The 19,503-nt window shown below is 45.4% G+C and overlaps 2 protein-coding genes across 2 annotated transcripts; one reads left to right on the top strand and one right to left on the bottom strand.

Moving 5' to 3' along the window:
• The first annotated feature begins 266 nt into the window (after window positions 1–266).
• Window positions 267–1,208, top strand: LOC122124384 (olfactory receptor 10P1). The gene has a single exon (XM_042699132.1). It carries the CDS (start codon window positions 267–269, stop codon window positions 1,206–1,208), a length of 942 nt encoding a protein of 313 aa, XP_042555066.1.
• Window positions 1,209–10,136: 8,928 nt separating this feature from the next.
• On the bottom strand, window positions 10,137–11,075 carry LOC122124296 (olfactory receptor 9-like). Its single transcript, XM_042699034.1, has one exon. It carries the CDS (start codon window positions 11,073–11,075, stop codon window positions 10,137–10,139), a length of 939 nt encoding a protein of 312 aa, XP_042554968.1.
• Window positions 11,076–19,503: the final 8,428 nt, after the last annotated feature.

The following is a 19,503-nucleotide window of genomic DNA, read 5'->3' as shown; positions in this document are numbered from 1 at the left end:
AGCACTTGGGGAAGTAGGGAAAACATACTGTATAGGCAGACTTTGGAGTCAAGAGGTCTGGATTCAAATCCCAGCTGTTGTGGATCCCTGGATATTCATTCCAATGAGTTGTTTAATCTCTGAGCCCCAGAGTTTATCCAAGGTGATAATACTCTCGATTGATTTAGAGAAAGACCGGATGGAGAGCACTTTACTGGATAACCGAAGCGCTGGTTATTTCTAAACCAATAACATCTTGGCTGTGCTACAGCTTCTGGCCTAACGTGATGGCTGAGGAAAACAATACTACAGTGCCCGAATTCATCCTCCTGGGATTCTCTGACCTCAGGGTTCTGCAGGGCCCCCTGTTCGGGGTGGTGCTTCTGGTCTATCTGGTCACCTTGCTGGGCAACTCCTTGATCATCCTCCTCACCCAGGCCAGCCCCGCCCTGCATTCCCCCATGTACTTCTTCCTCCGCCACCTCTCCATCGTGGAGATCCTCTACACCAGCGACATCGTGCCCAGGATCCTGGCTGATCTGACCTCCCCACTCCCCCAGGCCATCTCTTTCCAGGGCTGTGTGGCCCAGATGTATATCTTCATCGTCCTGGGCATCTCAGAGTGCTGCCTGCTTACAGCCATGGCCTACGACCGCTACGCAGCCATCTGCCGGCCCCTGCACTACTCCATCCTCATGAGCCGGCGGGCCTGCAAGGCCATGGTGGGCACCTCCTGGCTCATGGGCATCATCACAGCCACCACCCACTGCTCCCTCATCTTCACCCTGCCTTTCCCCAGCCACCCGGTCATCCCCCACTTCCTCTGTGACATCCTGCCGGTGCTGAGGCTGGCGAGCGACGGGAAGCACAGGAGCGAAATCTCCGTGATGACGGCCACTGTGGTCTTCATCATGGTCCCCTTCTCCCTGATTGTCACCTCTTACGTGCGCATCCTGGGGGCCATCCTGGCCATGGCTTCCACCCAGAGCCGCCGCAAGGTCTTCTCTACCTGCTCCTCTCATCTGCTCGTGGTATCCCTCTTCTTTGGGACAGCCAGCATCACCTACATTAGGCCCCGGGCAGGCTCTTCAGTCACCACAGATCGCATCCTCAGTCTCTTCTACACAGTGGTCACACCCATGCTCAACCCCATCATCTACACCCTCCGGAACAAGGAGGTAACAGGAGCCCTGCCACACATGATGAAGAGACTCGTGCCCTCCCCCTAAGGAGATCCCAGGGTGTCTACTCACGCACCAACTACTGCTTATCAGGGCCAGCACAAAACCCCAGGCTAAAGAATACAGTGACTCAGATGGGTAGGCTGCCAGTGTCCCATGACTGTAATCCAAGCAACTCAGGATGCTGAGATCTGAGGATTGCAGTTCAAAGCCAGCATAGGCAGGAAAGTGTATAAGACTCTTATTTCCAATTAAGCACACACACACACACACACACACACACACACACCAGAAAAAGCCAGAAGCAAAGTCCTCAAAAGCCTCCGCCATGGCTTGTGCACCAGCCTTACAACAGAGCTCCCCATCTGTTTCCTGGGGTGTCCTCTATTGAGGGAGCCGCAGAAGGCTGATGGAAAAGGACAGGAGGTTCCAGGCCTTGCCTCCCCTCAGCCCCACACACCATTACCACTTCCACATCCTCCATACTCTCAGTGAAAAGCCATCGCTACAACAAGTCATCAGTAATACTGCTCAGAGAGCGGTGGGAATGCTGACTCCCTCACCCTCCCATCTCACCTCGCGGGAGGCCTCACAAGGACTGCCTCCAGGCACGGTTCCTGTGCTCATCTCAGCCTCCTCTTTAAGCTCATTTCCACAGAGTCTTCCCTACCCAGGAAGCTTTCTAATGTCTCTATGACTTTCCACGAGCTTTTCTCTGATGTTCCCAGTGTACATCTTACCTGCCAGGTTCATCTGGAAAACTCCTATTCTCCTCTAAGACTCAACTCAAGAAATTTATCCTTGAGTTTGGTTGCCAGAACCTCACACTTGTAATCCTTGTTACTCAGGAGGCTGAGATCTGAGGATCAAGGTTCAAAAGCCAACCCAAGAAGGAAAATCCCTGAGACTGTTATCTCCAACTAACCAGCAAAAAGCCAGAAGTGAAGCTGTGGTTCAAGTAGTAGAGTCCCAGCCTTGAGCCAAAAAGCTAAAGGAGAACACCCAGGTCATTCAAGCCCCAGGTCAGGTAACAAAAAAGAAAGGAAGGAAGGAAGGGAGAAATTTATCCCTGAAATTTTGCCCAAAATATATTTCATTATTCTCTGCTTCATGTCACTACTATTGTAAGTTTCTGGGTAATAATTAGAATTCTCTCCTATATTTTCATCTGGTTTTAAGCTATTAACAACCTGAATATAAGAAAAGAGGACTCAGTCCCTAATATTCTCTAAATGACCCAATGGATATTGACCACCATAATGAACCTCTCAAGTCTGATTTTGTTTCTAGAATCATTTCATCAACTCTGAAGCATTAGATAAAATTCTGTTTATTAACTGATTAAAACCCTGTGTTCTCATTGGCTCCTAGTAATATCCAAACATTGTTAACCCCACCAGATTCTCCTAAATCATTGCACTGTTCCTCCTTGAAGGATTCCACAAGAATCCACTTCCCTGGCCCCACCCTGGACTTCTGACTTCCCCATGACAGTAATAATCTGTTCTACACTGGAGGATCTGCAGGCCCCACTAGGCCAACTGCTTGGTCCCGTAGGCCTTCACCAGCTCCTGGGCTGAGTAGGGCACTAAAGCTATGCTGACCTGGAAAGTAGACATCTGACACTCATTCAGCCACCCAATCTGTGGCCCTCTTTCAGCAAGTTGCCTGCCTAGAAGCAGCATCTGGTTCCTGGTAACAGCAGTTGACTAGTTTGGATTTAAGAGTCACTGCTAGAAACTTGGACTGTGACCTGGTCTCTAGTCCTCTCCCAGTCTTTTTTAACTGCTTTCTATTTTATTGATACATTATTTTCTGCTTTATCATCTAAGCAGCCAAGGTTTAGGGGATGGCAGCAGCAGAGGGAAACGTTAACCCTGATGTACCAGGCATGAAGTGGTCCTGACCCTCTAGAGAAAGACGCTAAAGAGAATCTGGGCTCAGGAAATATTCTTGGTCAAACAGACACAGGACCAGGAAGCCCAATCATGAACAGCATTCTGATATTCAGAAACTAACCTACAGTCTCTGGGTCCAAAGGACTCCTAATCTAATGCAGGTTGGGTAGAAGCATGGAGTGGAGAGAAAACAAACTAGCAGAAACTTATAATTATGAAGTATGCAGATGTGTGGGTTGGAAGGTTGATGATTCATGGCAGGATGGTGCATTCCAGAAAAACTTCCTAAAAGGAGTGGCTCTGAGCAGTTCCTCCAGCCTCCCTTGATTCACAGGTAACACTGGAATAACACAGCAGGCAAACTGAAGGGATCTGGAGACATATGGAAAGGGATTGATGCAACAACAAAAAATTATCACAGACTTTTCACTATGCGATTATAAAAAATTAAAATAAGGGGGCTGGGAAGGTGGCTCAGTGGTAGAGCACTTGCTTTGCATGCATGAGGCCCTGGGTTCAATTCCTCAGCACCATATAAGCAAGAAGAAAAAAGCCAGAAGTGGCGCTGTGGCTCAAGTGGTAGAGCGCTAGCCTTGAGTTGAAGAGCTGAGGGACAGCACCCAGGCCCAGAGTTCAGGCCCCACAACCGGACCCAAAAAATAAAAATAAAAATAAAAGCCAGGAGCCGGTGGCTCACACCTGTAATCCTAGCTACTCAGGAGGCTGAGATCTGAGGATCACGGTTCAAAGCTAGCCCAGGCAGGAAAGTCCGTGAGACTCTTATCTCCAATAAACCACTAGAAAACCAGAAGTGGCGCTGTGGTTCAAGCGGTAAAGCTTGAGCTGAAGAGCACAGAACAGTGCCCAAGCCCAGAGTTCAAACCCCACGACAGACCAAAAAATAATAAATTAAAAAATAAAAATAATAAAAATAAAATACCCAGTGGGTTGTCAGTGGCTCACACCTGTAAATCCTAACTACTCAGGAGGCTGAGACCTGAAGATTGTAGTTCAAAGCCAGCCCAAATCTGAGAAAGCCAGAAGTGGAGCTATGGGTCAAATGAAAGAGCAGGAGCCTTGAGTGGAAAAAGCAGAAGGCCCAGACTTCAAGCCCTAGTAGCAATACAAAGATAAATAAATAAACAAATAACATAAAACACATAAGGAAATCTTAAAAACTGACTTTATATAAAAATTTCCCTAATCCAGTTGGCTTCTATGAAGCAAACACAGTTATGTGTTTATAGAAGATGTCGTGTTTGAAAATGGTTAATCTCCTCCTTCATGAGGATGCTCACCATAGAAGAAGATGGCCACTCGCAGAAGTAGTTAACTTTTAAAATGTAAAACTTCTTCAAAGCCATTTAGCGTTTCCCAGGAGTTGGAATTATAAATAATTTACTTTCTTTTCTGTCGCTGAAAATATATATTAATGCTGAAAAGTGTTGTATTGCTGAGAAGTGAATTTCATATCCAACCCTAATTTTTCAGTGTCTTTCAGAATGTAATATTGATGGGGCTCTAAATGTTCAGAATGTTCATGCGTTCAGGCCTGCCATCATGTGGCCTGTTAAGTACCTTGATAGCACACATCAGTAGAAAATGGGCAGAAGTATCTTATATATGTTGGAACCTACATAAGAGTCTGGGGCTAGGAAGGTGGCCCAGTGGTAGAGTGCTTGCCTTGCATGCATGAGGCCCTGGGTTCGATTCCTCAGCACCACATAAGCAGAAAAAGCTGGAAGTGGTGCTATAGCTCACGTGGTAGAGCACTAGCCTTGAGCTGAAGAGCTGAGGGACAGCGCCCAGACCCAGAGTTCAGGTCAATAAAGAGAGAGAAACCCTCAGGAGACCCTTAGGAGACCCTGGGAGCTTCCCATCCTCCAACTCCTCCACTCTTCAGGCTGCTCCGTGTGCCTCAAGCCTGTGGGAAAGCCTGTGGGCCCCGCGTGCACAGTGGGCACAGTGGCCTACACAGGCCAAGCAGTGAGCATTGCTCATTTTTTCCCACCTGTGAGAACTTCAGGGAACATCACCAACCTCCACTCCTGAATGGCTTTTTCTTAAGAAGTTCCAGGCAAGGCCATTCATGGCCACTTGCATCAGAACGGGGGGGCAGGGGGTGGTCTGTCTATTCCAAGACCCTCATATGAAGAAACTAGAAGCTAGGAGACCATTCCAAATACACGTGACCCACAAGCAGGCCACGCTGTACCCTTTGGGAAGATGGTGTTTGTTATTCAGACAGAAAATGACTTGTCAGACTGCATGCCGAGGCATTACTAGACAGCAAAACATCACCCTTATTACTCATAAAGCTAAATTGCAGGATATGGCTTGAACCTTAAGGCCAAATGAACTTCCTACACCCCACATTTACCACTCACCCCAAGTTACAAATCACGGGTCATTCCAAATGAGAGTGATTTGAAGGAGAAAACAGTATGTGAAGTCAAAGGCAAGTTAGCCTGCAGAAAAAACGCCAAAGGATAAAAAACATGCCCTGGACAGTCTCATCAGTAAGTCACGTCCCTCTTCAGCCCATGAAGAAGTGGGAAGATCCATAGAGAAAGACAGGAAGTGTTTTTTCCCCTTGTTCCTCCTGGAAGGGGAATGAAGCAGCCTTCACCTTGCAGTAAAGACTCATCCTGAGTAGCTGACAGAAGCACAAAAGAGATAGAGGCTTTGTACAGCTTTCCTCAGCTAGCAAGCTGGGAAACAGGTAACTAACTTGTTTCCAATTTCTAGGGCGACATTTTTAACCCTCTAACCTAGAATCTTCCTCTGACAAGTTGAATTGAGAGCAAGGAGAGAGATAAGAGTAAATAAAAAGCTAAGGAGAATAAACACAGGAACAGGAAGAAAAAAGGGAGATTAGCAACAGAGAAATAATGGCAAGGCCTTCCTCCATCTTGGCTTCCCAGCTACCTCCGCTAATGGCATCTACTTTGGTTTGGTGATGAAGAGGTTTGTGAAGGACAAGCTCTGAGCCCTTCCTCACCAATACCTACAGTCCCTGCCTGACAGGCCCTGACCTTCCCAAAGTCCTAGAGATGACCCCTGCCCTACACCTGGATTCAGATGCAAGCCATACAGAGCAGAAGAAAGGGTGCAGTTGGTGTTGGTGAGCTCCGTGGGGAGCTCCAGGCCCAGGAGCGCCAGCACCAGCACCAGCACAGCACCAAGGGGAAGTCTGCAGTGACTGGAGTTGGCAGCCCCAGCAGCATCCTAACCAGGCCACCCCTGTGGTTTGACCTTGGCTGAGGTTCTGGTTCTCAGTGTCTCTCAGTTCCCAACCATCTCTAAGCCTGGTGGTCTAAAAATTCCTTTCCACCCTGTGAGCCACCAGAGTCTGTTTTTCTCCCAGAATTGCTCCTTCCCCTTGCCTTCTTTCTCAGCACCCCAGGGCACAGGCCCTCTGATCCTTTCTGAACCATTCCCTCCTGCCTTGTACCAGGAGCTCCTGTTCCCCAAGACCTTCTCCTCCAAACCCCACACAGCTCTCTGCTACCTCTCCACCATGACACGTTTTATACTTGCCAGCAACTTTAGACAGGGAGTTGTTGGTTTTGTTTGTTTTTTTTTTTTTAAGTGGAAATAGTCCAGGGTTTTTTAAACATCTAGAAATCTTGAAGAATGTTATCATTGAGGCTTATGGGACTACAAATGACAGGAGCAGCAATCATAGTACTAACTGAAATGCATCACCACTTTCTTATATCTATTTATTTATATATTAACAAGTGTTTTGAGTTTTTTTATTGTGAAAATACCGTACAGAGGGCTTACAATAACATGGGCAACGTAACAAGTGTTTTGTTTTGTTTTTTTTAACAATCTCCTGTATGCCAGACACTCTGCCTGGTCCCAGAGAAACATGAAAAGCAACAACAGTGGCAACACAGCCAGTCTGCATGCTAGCAACAATAGAGAAATCACAAATGAGGAAGTTCAGCCCGGGAAATGCAAAGTGACTAAGTGGGAGGAAATGACAGGGTAAGGCCACATCTAACCCTCACTACAGCTGTGATAATCACAGAGACTCTTATATTCATGATTTAGCTAAGGAGGACCAGTGCTCACGTAGGAACAAAGAATTGAGGCTCTGGTCAAAGAGTTCATATAGAAAAAAACTACTTCTGGGTGGACTTCCTTCTTTCTGAATAGGGGTCATCCCAAGCTCTTTTCTTCCATCCTCACCTCTAGCCACTGTTCCAACATTGGCTTGGTTAGCACCTTGGAAAAGGGTTGTCAGATTTACAAGTAAAATTGCAGGATATCTGGTTAAAATGAGCTTCTGATTAACAATGAATTCTTTTTTATTCTAAGTCTTCCCAAATATTTCTCTCCTCAGAAAGGTAAAACAGACTGAGTCATTTCTTGATAGATATTTCAAGGGAAATGCTAATATTAAAAACTTATGCGTTGCCAGGCACTGATGGCTCACACCTGTAATCCTAGCTACTCAGGAAGTTGAAATCTAAGGATCAAGGTACGAAGCCAGCCCTGCAAGAAAGTCCATGAAGAGTTTTATCTCCAGTTAACTATCAGAAAACCAGAAGTAGAGCTGTGGCTCAAGGTGACAGAGCACTAGTCTTGAGCAAAAAGAGCTCAGGGACAGCATGCAGGCCCTGAGTTCAAAAGGAAAAAAATCTTATTGACCTGACATTCAAATTTAACTGGTCATCCTTTATTTTCAGTACCTACCTGAGAACAGTCGAAAGGACCTCAGCCCAAGATGGTAAGGTAAGAGTCATCTGAGGGCTGAACCAAGACATCCTTTTGCCTTCAATCTCAGCTCAGAACATGCATGGGGGGAAAAGACAAAACTTCTTCTTGTCTGTTCAGATATTCACTCTACTGGAAAGTGCTTCCTTGAGCCCAACTTTGGTGCATCATAGCGTATTTCCAGTTCACCTATGTCTCACTCTGTTCTCAGTAAACTGAGGGAGTGTGAGTTTACTTCTTTTTTCTCAGATCTTTTGTGCCTCATGAGACTATGAATATAGTATTCTGTTCTTTCCCCCTCCTTTTCTTCCATGATATGTCTAATCCCACCTCATTCCTAGCTTTTACTCCATTGTATTGCCCTGAAAATTAAGTGGAAAGTCATTCAAATGGGCCGTAGAAAAAAAAAATTTTGTTAGTCATGGGGCTTGAACATCTAGGCCTGGGCGCTGTCCCTGAGCGCTTCAGCTCAAGGTTAGTGCTCTACCACTTGGGCCACAGCACCACTTCTGGTTTCCTGGTGGTTTATTGGAGATATGAGTCTCATGGACTTTCCTGCCACAGCTGGCTTTGAACTGAGATCCTCGGATCTCAGCCTCCTGAGTAGCTAGGATTACAGGCGTAAGCCACCAGCGCCCAGCAGACAATAAAATTTCTTAAGGAAGAAAATTGTCAGAATGGTTCAATTACATTTTATTTCAGTCCAACAACTTCTAGAATTTTGTGTTAGAGAAACCATAAGGCAAATATACAAAGTTATAATTGTACACCATCTGTCTCAGCAATATTTGTGAAGAAAAAATATTAATCCTAAATATGAAAATTGCATTAAATTGTAGCGTATCCATAAAAGCACAGTACTACATGGATGTTAAAATCGTGCTCTAACAGTCTCCTGCAATGGTACAGTGTTAAAATACAGTTCAAAATATAGAAAATAACTTTTACAAAGCAATCAGTCCACAAAAATCTCATTGTTAATTTTTAAATATTATAAATAAGATATATAGATATATAGAATGTGTGCGTGTGTTTGTGTGTGTGTGTGTGTGTGTGTGTGTGTGTATACAGAGAGAGAGAAAAAACAATATATGTTGTAGTGATTTCCCAAGGACTTTAACACCAAAACATGAAAAGTTATTTTCTTTTCTTTTGGGTGCAAAATTCACTATAATTACCAGTGTTAGTTTTGCAAGCTGGGAAAGAAAATCAATACTATTTTTCATTAATCTTTATTTGCATATATCAATTGTACAAAAGTAATGGGTTTACTATGACTTCTTCAAACATGTGTATTATGTTTAACCATATTTGCATCTCCATTACCCTCTTGTGTCTCTCCTCTCCCCTCCCAAAGGACTCATTCCTCTCTCCAGTCTCCCTTCTATTTTGTTAACTATTTTAATCTAGGTTCTTCATAAAAATAAAATCTCTTTAAAAGTCCTTATCTCTTGTGCATGGAGAGTGGTTTTTCCACCCATATCATTCTTTCCTGTGGCATAAAGCTGAGAAACACTTCATGAACTAGCAAGCCCTTGATACCCAACAAAAGCTAATGCGCTGCTTAACTGTTGCCTACAAATCAAAGTGGACGCTCATTAGAAATAATGGACAGTTGGTTGCAAGAAACCCAAGTACTGTTGTAAAGGCCTTAGTCCACATTAGTCCTTTGATCCTAGGAGCAGATGAGAAAATGGAAAGCAGTCCATCAAGGGAAAGAGGGAAGAAGCTGAGAAAGAATACCAACATCTCATGGAGACAAGTAACTAGACAGAAGCCTCCTGACCTAAAGCAACACCAAGCAGGAATGACACCTGAATGCCCAAAGCCAAACCAATGAATGACTCCCTGCCCATACTTCCTCCTGTCACTGAAGGCACAGACCAGACATCACACCTGGAGTAAAGGAGCTTAGGTTGAAGCAGAAGTGGCTGGCATCAGAGAAAGGTTTGTAAGAGGGAGTCACTGGGAGAAGGGAAAGCACGAGGATCTCAAGAACTATAGCCCCAGGAAGTCCTGGGGGCCTCAGCAAAGACCAGGAACTGAGAGATCCTCACACCAGGTCAGCAGAGTTTCCTTCCTCCACCAACCTCCCTGGGCTGTGAGTTGGCTCAGCAATGCTCTCGGGATGAAGCTGGGTCAAGGTCACATGCACAGCCCTCAGAAGCAGAGCTCTACAAACATTTCTGGATCTTGTGCTCTCTCACTGGGCAGGACGAGGAACTCTACATGACACCACTGCACAGCAGGCCAGGTTCCTGTGAAATGTGCTCAGTACAGCTCCTCCTTCCTCCTTGAAAATGTCCAGGGATCCAGGCCTGAGCTCCAAGACCTCAGGAAGGGGTGGGGATCAAGAACAACAAAGGTACTTCTTCATGACCCTCCTCATGGCTCCTGTGACCTCCTTGTTCCTCAGGGAGTAGACAAAAGGGTTGCACATGGGGGTGACAACTGTATAGAACAGAGCAAGAACCTGGTCTGTGTCCCGAGAGGAGCTTGCCTGAGGCTTCATGTATGCAACTGTCGCAGTCCCATAAAACAGGATGACCACAAAGAGATGGGAGGAGCAGGTAGAGAAGATCTTTCTCCGCCCCTGGGCTGTTGAGACTCCAAGGATGGTTGCAAGAATGCAGACATAAGAGGCCATGATCAGCAAGAAGGGGGTCAGGATAAAAGCTATGGTGTTTCCAAGAATGCCTACTTCCCCCCAAAAGATGCTTGCACTAGCCAGTTTCAGCACCGGCAGAATGTCACATAGAAAGTGGTGGATGATGTTGTCACCTTGGAAGGGCAAGGTGAAGATGAGGAGGGAGTGAGAGGTGCCAGTAATGACACCCATGAGGTAGGAGGCACCCACCATACCCACACATGCACCCCGGTTCATCAGGGTGGCGTAATGCAGAGGCCGGCAGATGGCCGCATAGCGGTCATAGGCCATGGCAGCCAGCAGGCAACATTCAGCGATGCCAAAGAGGGCGAAGAAGTAGAGCTGGGTGAAGCAGCTGGCAAGCGGGATGGTGGGGCGGGAGGACAGGAGGTCCCTCAGCATCCGGGGCACAATGGTGGTGGTGTAGAGGATCTCGGCCAGGGAGAAGTGGCCCAGGAAGAAGTACATGGGGGAGTGCAGGGCAGAGTCTGCCAGCGTGAGGAAGATGATCAGAGAGTTCCCCAGCAGGGTGACCATGTACATGCAGAGAACACCCCAAAACAGAGGGCCCCGCAGGGAGCCAAACTCTGAGAACCCTAACAGAACAAATTCAGTTACTGCTGTGCCATTGTCCACCCCCATGTCCCCTGAGTGGAGGGAGGAGGCAGAGGGGGCGTCCTGCAGCAGCGGGAGGCAGCTGGGGGAAGACAGGGGCTACAGCAGGAAAGATGTGGGCAAGCACAAGGTACATCCCAGCTCTCAGAGGAAGAGGGTGGATGCCACCCAGAAACCGGCTCAGGGCAGAAGGAAGCAAAATCCAGGGAGCTGAAGGACCGTGGCAGACATTCCTGAGGGCTGGGGACTTGATAGACAGCAGGGTGGTTTGTTCCACTCACCCAGGTTCCATCATTTAGAGGCAAAGATCTGGCAATGGGGGTGGCTCCCCTTGAGAAAGCAGTGAAGACAAGCGGGGGAACCGACAGGATAATCATGCATCGATAGAAATGGATGGAGGCTGGAGCAGAGGGTGAGTGGAGAAGAGCAAAAGCAAGAGAGGAAAATAGGAGACGCAGGCTCGAAGGTCTGAGCTGGAAGGCCTGTGGGCTTTTACCTGCAAAGGGGTCCCCAGGGCCTCAGAGCACCCCTCCCAGCAGCTCCTCACAGCAGCTCCATTCCCCCTTGAGTCTGATTCCCAGCAGTGGGTAGGGAGCGGACCAGCATCCCCCAGTGGCTGCCATCGGCACAATGTTCTCTCAGAATCTCCCAGCCTTCTTCCTACCACCCGGAAAGCATTTTTCAAAGCCCTTTGAAGAGGTGGTCGTAATCCTCATAGTGAACAACTGTCCAAATAGTGACAGGTCTGACGTTGGAAACTTCCAACCCAACCTAGGAGTTTATCTCAACCTACCACAGCTGCTGACAGAAGATGCACCTTCCTCTGACCTTCACAAACAGGAAGCAATCTTGTAGACCTTAGCTGGGAAGATGGTGTCCTCAGCCACAGGGGATCACAGAGGGGACCCAGGAAGACGGCCCAGGTGCTAATGTTCAGTGAATAATTGCCCATGAACGACTGGAAGTCCTTTGAATTGTGTGTTTCACTTAAATGAGAAAGAATTTTCTTCATTGCCATAGGTTCATGTCCACTGGCGCGGACTAGGGAGGTAGTCCAATTCAAGGCTATCTGTTTTGTTTGGGTTGTTTTCTTTTTCAGATTGTGAAAGTTTATTAGGAATTCTAAATCATTTCCAGAAGCTGGTGGTGTGTGCCTATAATCCTAGCTACTCCAGAGCCTGAGCTCTGAGGATCACAGTTGGAAACCAGCCCAGGCAGAAAAAATCCTAGACTTCTATCTACAAATAATCACCAAAAGTCTAGAAGGAGAGATGTGGCTCAAGTACATGATAGAGTGCCAGCCTTGAATAAATGAGCAAGAGAACCTGAGCTCAAACACCAGTACCAAAAAAGAAAGAAAGAAAGAAAATAAAAGAAGGAAGGAAGGAAGGAAGAGGAAGGAAGGAAGGAAGAGGAAGGAAGGAAGGAGGAAAGAAAGAAAGAAAGAAAGAAAGAAAGAAAGAAAGAAAGAAAGAAAGAAAGAAAGAAAGAAAGAAAGAAAGAAAGAAAGAAAGAAAGGAAGGAAGAAAGAAAGAGAAAGGAAGGGAGGGAGGAAAGAAAGAAACTGTCAAGTCATAAAAATAAGAAAATTCTGAAGAAATAAGGCAAATTTATTCTGATAGATGATAGATAAGTAGCCAGATAAATAGCAAGGTATTAATGATAACAGATTCTAAATGAGATGGAGATGGATTTTGGAATTTTAGTTCTTTTGGTTCATGCATTTTTAATATATTTTAGGTGTATAATATAATAAAGACCATAGCATAACACATTAAAATAAAATGATGGAATTTGGGCTGGGAATGTGGCTTAGTGATAGAGTGCTTACCTAGCAGGCATGAAGCCCTAAGTTTGATTCCTCAGAACCACATTAACAGAAAAAGCCAGAACAGCACTGTGGCTCAAGTGGTAGAGTGCTAGCCATGAGCAAAAGAAGCTCAGGGACAATGCCCAGACCTTGAGTTCAAGCACCAGGACTGGAAAGAAAAGAAGAAATTTATGTTAATAATTTGAATGTCTAATTTATTTTCACCCAATTATGCCTACTTTATATCCTTGGGATTATTTTTTAACTTTATTTTTTAATAATTTTAATGGCTATTTTTTCTTTTAGTAATCTTATGTGATACCAAGAAATCAAACCTAGGGCCTCATGCATGCTAGCCAAACATTTTACCACTAAGTCACTCCTGCCCAAAAGCCAGCATATGGTTGGTTGGTTGGTTGGTTGGTTTTTGCCAGTCCTAGAACTTGAACTCAGGGCCTGGGCACTGTCCCTGAGCTTCTCTTGCTCAAAGCTAACACTCAACCACTTGAGCCACAATGTCACTTCCAGCTTTTTCTGTTTATGTGGTACTGAGGAATGGAACCCAGGACTTCATGCATACTAGGCAAGCACTCTACCACTAAGCTACATTCCTACATTCCCAGCCCAGAACTATTTTATCAATAGTTTGGTTTTGTAATTTTGTCAACAGTCTATGTTTTGTTTTGTTCTGTTCTGTTTTACTGAGAGCCTTGCATGTTTTCCCAGCCAGCTTGCTCACAGCTGGTGCCCTGTCATGTCAGCAATGCCTCCAGCCCAAATAGCCAATGTTTCTAATTGGCACTGTACTATTCCAAATGCATGCCTGACAGAAAGGCTACAAAGAGAACAATGTTGTTTCCAGCTTATGATGTCCAACATTTCTGTAATTTCCAATTAAAATGAGTTAAAAATATAAACAGGTGGGGTAGATTATGAAAATAGGCCCAAAATGGAAGTGTTTTAGTTTTCATTTGTGGGTTATTGGTGTTTTTCCCTAATTTAAAAAAACAAAAAACAAGCACTGGTGACTCTTACCTGTAATCCTAGCTACTCTAGAGGCTGAGAGCTGAGGATTGCAGTTGAAAGACAGCCCAGACAGGAAAATCTGTTGGACTTACCTTCAATTAACCACAGAGAAGCTGGAAGTGGAGCTGTGACTCAAGAGGCAGATCATCAGCCTTCATCAGAAAAGGGAAAGGACAGCACTTGGACCCTGAGTTCAAGTCCCAGTAGTGGCACGCACACACACACACATACACACACACACAACTGCACAATTATGAAGGAGATGAAGGAGTACAATTCTAGAATTGGTGCAAATGGGCTCATATCGCCCTCGTGTGGTAATCTCTGACTAGCCACTCTGAGCATCGCCCCTTTCTCCCTGAGCTCTGTCTGGGATGTAGAGAAAAGCACACTTGAATATCAATTTGTCCAAACTCTTCAGTCTGCACAGGGGAAATTTGCACTTTTTTTAGGTTCTACTATGAACCAGACAATGTTAATGTTTTTTCTATTGTGGATTTTTATTTTCGACCCAGAAATTCACTTTAATTGACATATGTCGACTTAAGTTTCTCAATGAAGGGAGGAAAAATCTACAAAACAACATCAGGCAATGAATGCGTGGCAGAGCTAAGACTGGTAATAATATAAACCATGTATGTTAGCCATGCTGCATAAATCACTTCACTCAGTGAGGTTTAAATAATCCACTGGATAAATCAGAGGCGAAGCATCTTGTCCGGGTTCACACAACCCGACAGCAGTCTAGCCTAAATTCAAACTAAGTCCATCTTCCCCCAACACCAGTGTTACTGAATGCCACAAATTCCATCCACCCCCAAATGTGTCTGTAATGCTTCTGCATTTAGAGCACAGAAAGATATCTGCTCTCAATCCATCTCTTTGCAGGAGAGGAAACAAAGGTGGATGGGGGGAAATGTTTATTACAGGCACCAAGGGGTCAAGGATGGGGCTAGAACCCATGTCTTCAGGCTCCTGGTCTAACATTCTCTATAGGCCTTCTCTCTTTCCTACCTATTCCTTGGCTGCAACTCTGTGTGTGTGTGTCCCTTGTGTGTGCACATCTGTCAACATATTTCTATCAGCATACATGTGTGGACTCATGTGTGTGTCCTTGTGTGCTAAGACAAATCTACCCAAAGAAAGAATAACCAGAAAACCCCCACATCAATCCCTACCAGCTTCTCCAATCAGCACCTGACCCATCACAGAGCTTGAGGTGAGAGTCAGGGATGGGCAATTATGGGAAGGGAAGGGCCACTGATTGATGGTCTAGGGCACCACACTGCAGCTCTATAGGCTAAAGGATGCTCCCTGCCATCCAGAGTACAAGGCTCAGAGGGCCACATGATGCCACCAGGGTATCAGACATCACACAAATAAGCCAAGTTCAAGCCACAGACCCCGCCTTTCCCAGGACAGAAGTGTCTTCCACACTCCTACCTCAGCTGAGCAGACACACTAAGGAAGAAGCAAGGAAGGTGTAAGACGTATCACAGACAGAAGGGAAAGGATGGCCAGAGACAACGGGACTTCCCTGATGTTCCCAAGGAGCCAACATACCAATAGCCAAATGGCAGTGAGCTCCTACAAGAGAGCTAAGGGCTAGATCTGAGCTAGCCCAGGACAGAGAGTGCAGGTGCTGTGAAAAGGGTTACCCATATCCAAATGGGATATGTCCCTACAGACACACTGTGCGGGGGGGCGGGGGGGGGAAGGGGGCAAGGGGTGCTGCAGTATCTTGGGTGTGCTTTGGTAGAAGGATGTAGAAAGATGAACTATAGAGTCATGGAAAATGAGAGAAAGCGAATCTAGGACTTCTGGCCAACAAAGGTTAGAGGAGGAAACTGGCTTCCAGTTTTGGCTGAACACATTGAGATGCACTCAAGAAACAGAGACCTTTTCCCTTGAGACCATGAAACAACACATAAGCTTGGGAAAGCCTTTTACCCTGAGTCCCAGACCTTCTGGCTTCTCCTGGGCTGAGCTTTGTTTGTTTGTTTTGTTTTTGTGCCAATACTGGGCACTGTCTTTTCGTTTTTTCACTCAAGGCTGGTGCTCTACCACATGAGCCACAGCTCCACTTCCAGCTTTTTATGCTGGCCAATTAGAGATCAGAGTCTCATGAACTTTTGTCTGCTTGAGTGGGCTTTGAACCACAATCCTCAGACCTCAGCCTCCCGAAGCCTCCTGAGTAACCAGGATTACAGGTAGCCAGCTTTGGACTTTTTCTTTTCTTTCCTTTTTTCTTTTTTTTTTTTTTGTGCTGGTCCTTGGGCACTGTCCCTGATTTTTTGTGCTCAAGGCTAGTGCTCTACCACTTAAGCCACAGCTCTACTTCCAGCTTTTTGGAGGTTAAGTGGGGATAAAATTCTCACAGACTTTCCCACCTGGACTGGCTTCAAATGACAAAATGCACATCTCAGCTTCCATAGGTATAAGCCACTGGCTTCCTTTTTATATGAAAATGGGGGTGCTGTAACCTCTTGAGAGGAAGAACTTGGGGCCTGGAGATTCCTCACACTCTACAAATGTGAGCAGTTGCTTGCTTCCATCCAGATATTACAACTTCATAATTAACAGATCCCTTCTCCCTGTGGTTACTGGGAAAGTTTTAATTAATTCCTTGGGGTCAGGCCTGCTCCCCAGCCCCCAGCCCCCAGTGGCTGTAGAGCAGCAATCAGACCAGCTCATAGAACATAACAGCAATTACAACCACAATCACTCCACAATTATTTTTGTCCCTTAACATTAAAAAAGAAGAAGAAGAAGAAAAAAGGAAGAAAAGTTTGCAGCTTAGCAATGAGTAGAGCACATGAGCCATTTCCCTGAATTATCCCATTGGGTTCTCTCATCAGCCCTAGAGACAAACCAAGCAGGGATTCATTACTGACTTCTTGTAGTGACAGGAAAACAAAGCAGCCAGTGACTACAGAGCACCTGTATGGAACTGGGACTTGAAACTGGTTCCAAGTGCAGGACACTCAAACATGGTACCCCAGGACTGCCCATCTTGGGGCTCCCTCTCTTGCCAGCTGTATGCCCTCCCCCAATCTGTTACCATAGGAAGCAAAGAAAACCAGGTCTTTTTAACACCAAGAGGCTGCAGAGTCCTGCACCAGTGACTCCACCCACAGGCCACCTTCTCACACCCTGCCCCTGCCACCTACCTAGCCAGGCCTGATGCAGGAGAGAGAGTCACTGGTCCCCATCCCAGTCCTCTGGGATTATACCTTTGTCATAGCACTTACAATCTGCCTCATTCTACCCCCACCTCCATCCCACATCTGAGATCCTTGATGATAGGCTGGCTCTGATGGTAGAGTCTTTTGCAAGCATAAAGCTCTGAATTAAAATCCCAGCAACATCTAGTATAGGTATGAGTCAAGCGGAAAAAGTCAAATAATGTGATGTTAGGAAAACGAAACCTCAAATATGTATTTTAATGTTTTTGTTTCTTTCATGCATATGTTTCTAACGCATTTATAATATTATCTCTTTGTTGCTTTGTATGTCCCTCCCCCACAGTGTAACCCCCGCTTTCACTATATTTGATGTCAGTATAACATGTGGAGGAGATGGGGACAAACAAGTCGTTTAAGGATTCAGGTGGACCTGTTGCAACAATGAGAAGTACAAAATGTCATGTCAAAACCAGCTTTACAATGTCGGGGGGGGGGGGGGGGGGGTATGATTGGGTGGGAGGGAGGGGGGAGGCTGGGAAGGGAGGTGAAGGGTAAACAAAGGAGGAGGCTGCAATGCTTGGTAAGAAATGTATGCATTATCCTGCCCATGTAATTGTAACCCCTCTGTACAGTATGTTCTCAAATAAAATAAAATAAAATTAAAAAAAAAAAAAAAAATCCCAGCAACAAACACATGCACACATCCCTTCTGCCTGGCACCAATGGTTCACACCTATAATCCTAACTACTCAGGAGGCTGAGATCTGAGAGTAGAAGTTAAAAGCCAAGCCCAGGCAGACAAATCCACCAGACTTTTTTCCAGTTAAGTAGCAAAAAGCCAGAAGTGAAGGTATGGCTCAAGTGGTGAAGGGCCAGCCTTGAGCAAAAAAGCCAAGAGAAAATGGGAGGTCCTGAATTCAAAGCTCCAGTATTGACACAATAAAAGAAAAAAAATGTAGCTATTTTTTTTATTGTGAAAATACTGTACAGAGGGGTTACAATTACATGGGCAAGATAATGAGTACATTTCTTTTTTTTTTTTTTTTGTTGGTTGTGGCGGAACTCTGGGCCTGGGCGCTGACCTTCAGCTCTTCAGCTCAAGGCTAGCACTCTACCACTTGAGCCACAGCTCCACTTCTAGCTTTTTCTCCTTATGTGGTGCTGAAGAATCGAACCCAGGGCCTCATGCATGCAAGGCAAGCGCTCTACCACTGAGCCACCTTCCCAGCCCCAGTGTACATTTCTTATCAAGCATGGTAGCCTCCTCCTTCCCTTCCCATCCCTTCCCATCCTCCCCACCTCCCTACCCTAACTATTTATTTACTCGTTCCTGTTGCACAGCACAAATGGCTTACCATAACATACAAAACACCTCAATATGGCAAAGATTAATAGTAGGAACAAAGGAAAGAAAGAGAAAGAAAATATATGCATATATATATTATTTTTTGCTAGTCATGGAGCTTGAACTCAGGGTCTGGGCACTGAGATTCTTTTGCTTGAGGCTAGCACTCTACCACTTGAGCCACAATGCCATTTCTGGCTTTTTCTGTTTATCCACATTGAAAAATCGCACCCAGGGCTTCACACATGCTAGGCAAGCACTCTACCACTAAGTCACATGCCCAGCCTAGAAAATAAATTTTTAAAAACAAAAAAGAGGAATATAAAATGCAGGAATAAAGCTGAAATATCTAAAGTAAGACTTATGTCCTTTCTAGGGCTGAACCACAAATTTGGCTCAAAACTGTTCACAGCCAACCCCAAAAGGACAGTCTGGTCCATTCTAGAGTTAACAGTGTCCATGAGATAAAGCAGAGACAGATTACATAGGAAAGAACTATTCTTGGAACGAAGACCAGACAGAAGTTTCTTCCAAGGACACGTAGAGGGAGATGGCTGGCTGGTTCATGGCCTTGACTTTGAGTTTGCTAGGATGGATCTTATCAGCTCCCTCAGCAAAGGGGATGCACCTGTCACATTCTTCCCTGATGGAGGAGACTTGAATGCCCTTAACCTTAGCATCACTGACATCGGAGGCAAGAGAGCCCTTTGTTATGGGCCTGGTTCCACACATTGTTAAAAGTTTAAGAGCATATCTGGTCTCTTCCCATAGGATGCCAGTAGCACCCTTCCCTCTGATATCAAACCGTCCTCAGACATTTCAAGTGTCTTCTGTTGACAATGAATGATCCAAGGACGGAAATCACTGCTTTTCTTTTTTTAATGTAGAAAAGTAAAAAAAAAAAATCAGTCATCACCAGGCAACAAATAGAGTAAGAGAAAATTACTACTACACGTAAAAAACATTTTTAAATGATAAGAGTCTCAACCTATCACAAAGGAAATAAAGAGTAAAGTATAAATAAATGAAAATAGATCATGGAAGAAAAATAAGAGAAACTGAGCAAGTAAAAAGTTAGGTCTTTGAAAA

This window comes from Dipodomys spectabilis, unplaced genomic scaffold (assembly GCF_019054845.1).
Source record: "Dipodomys spectabilis isolate Male_0828 unplaced genomic scaffold, ASM1905484v1 ptg000234l, whole genome shotgun sequence".
NCBI classification, from domain to species: domain Eukaryota; kingdom Metazoa; phylum Chordata; class Mammalia; order Rodentia; family Heteromyidae; genus Dipodomys; species Dipodomys spectabilis.
The sequence above is the reverse complement of the archived record's forward strand: the minus strand, read 5'-3'. Positions and strand labels throughout refer to the sequence as shown.